At 44.2% G+C, this 2,014-nt stretch overlaps 1 protein-coding gene across 1 annotated transcript in view; it reads right to left on the bottom strand.

Annotated features, from left to right (window-relative positions):
- The window catches only part of LOC101855959 (dynein heavy chain 6, axonemal), a gene marked incomplete in the record, with an annotated part of 98,470 nt that overhangs the window by 11,529 nt on the left and 84,927 nt on the right, over positions 1-2,014 (bottom strand). Inside the window, 3 exon segments of the mRNA XM_035970687.1 lie at positions 144-315; positions 1,048-1,148; positions 1,748-1,988. Of these exon segments, the coding sequence (XP_035826580.1) occupies positions 144-315; positions 1,048-1,148; positions 1,748-1,988 (514 nt within the window).

Here is a 2,014-nt window from a genome sequence, read left to right as displayed (position 1 = left end):
ACACACACACACACACACACACACACACACACACACACACACACAACAAGCAATAGTCACGACCGCGATGACATTGGTAAAGAAAAAAAAAACAACCCCAAACAGCCCAGACGTATAAATCAAACAGAAATCAATCTTTTCACTTTCAGCAACCTCACTCAACAAGCCTAGAGCGTTCACTCGTACTGACGCAGAACCAGCACCACCCACCTCGCCTGTGATGTAGATCAAGGTGTCCCAAGGAATGCGTCCCTCCTTACAGAACATCTCCAGGTTGAGCAGGGCGCACTCTCGGTCACTGTCGCTGAACGCGTACTGGAGACGAACGTGGTGGGTGGTGGTGGGGGAGAGAGTCAGTCAAACAGGGAACTATACACACTGCTAGTTATCATCATCATCATCATCATCATCATCATCATCATCATCATCATCATCATCATTGCCTTCCTCACCCTGGATCAGGATATAGGCCACGAACAAACACCAAATTCCCACATTTCGCTATCCTGGGCTAGTCGCTGATGTCGCTCCACGTCTTCCTACTTTTCTGTACATCCATTTCCGTGACTCTTCTCCAGGTTCCACGTGGACTTCTTCTTGATCTTTTACCCTGTGGGTTCAAATCTAGCACTATCCTTGTTATGCAGCTGCTTGACTTCCACGGCTAGTTATAGCACTACTTAATTATTATAAAGGGAAATTTCTGATTAAAATAAAACAAAATATCTCCCCTACCCCCCCTTAAACGCGGGCATTATTTTGAATACACAAAAGAGAAAATCAAGGCATAAAAGCATAATACCCGCCCTGTTAAAAAAAACCCCATTTGTTCCTACTTGAAAACCAAACAGCTTAAAAGCACCTAGTCCTGGCTCTGCCCCCGACCCGAAAAAAACAAACTACCAACAAAAAAACCCTAAAAAAAACCCTATAACAACCAGCCAACCAACGAACCAACGAAACAACCAACTGACCAACCAATCAAAAGAATATCCGACAGTTTTCTCATCATATGCAAACCCGACCGTAACAAGAAGAAGAACGTACTGTGATGTTCCATCCTAGAGGGCCGAACTTTTTCCTCTCCAGAATGACCGCGTGGAAGAAACAGATGCCGAAAATGATCCGGCGCCAATCCTGCCCCAGGGCTGTGGTAAACACAGAGATGGAGAGCTGTACTCGTTTCTTGTTCACTTACATCTTTATATCATAATATATTATGTTAGGCGATTAGACCGAGGTAATTTGGAATACATTAAGTGTCTTGTTGTGGTAAACACAGAGAGGGAGAATTGTACTCGTCTCTTTTTCACTTTATCTTCAAATCATGTATGTCTGGCGTTTAGACCGACGTAAGTTAGGATATATTAAGTGTTTTGTTGGCCGAAGATTGCAACTGAAAACCTCTTTAACATTAAATTGATTCTTTTCTTCATGATCTCATTCATACGAGTGCGTTCTCAGTTTTGGTTGTTTTTTTTTAAACACAGAAATGAATATATTCAGAACCCCCTCCTTCCTTTTTTTCTTTACCCGTCTTTTCTAACCCCCCCCAAACCCCCGGTCAATTTACCAACCAATCAATGTTTTCGCACGTTCTCTATATCCACCTCACCCTCTCTCTTCCTTGCATCTCGAATTTACTTTTTGTTTCTTTTGTTGTTGTTGACACAAGACTAACTCCCTAGTCCATATCCAGTGTTATAAAAACGAAACAACTTTATAAAAACACTTAACCGTTTCTTACAATGTGTTTCGAAGAAGGCGGGCGTCATTTCTGAAAACGCCCTTCGCAGATTGGCTCGGATTCCTTTCGGAGGTTCGTTGGTGACCTTGACACTGTTCTGCAGGACGCTGACGGGGAAGTGTTTGGCGGGCATGGAAGAGAGGAACAGCCGGAAGTTGTCGTCGATGTGGGACGGGTGCTCCTGGAGGTTTTTCACCAGGTTCTCCATCTTCAACATCCAGGAGGCCGCCAGGTGGCAGTTCTGTGTGTGTGTGTGGGGAGGGGGGG

The sequence above is a fragment of the Aplysia californica genome, unplaced genomic scaffold (assembly GCF_000002075.1).
Source record: "Aplysia californica isolate F4 #8 unplaced genomic scaffold, AplCal3.0 scaffold00307, whole genome shotgun sequence".
Taxonomy (NCBI): Eukaryota; Metazoa; Mollusca; class Gastropoda; order Aplysiida; family Aplysiidae; genus Aplysia; species Aplysia californica.
The sequence above is the reverse complement of the archived record's forward strand: the minus strand, read 5'-3'. Positions and strand labels throughout refer to the sequence as shown.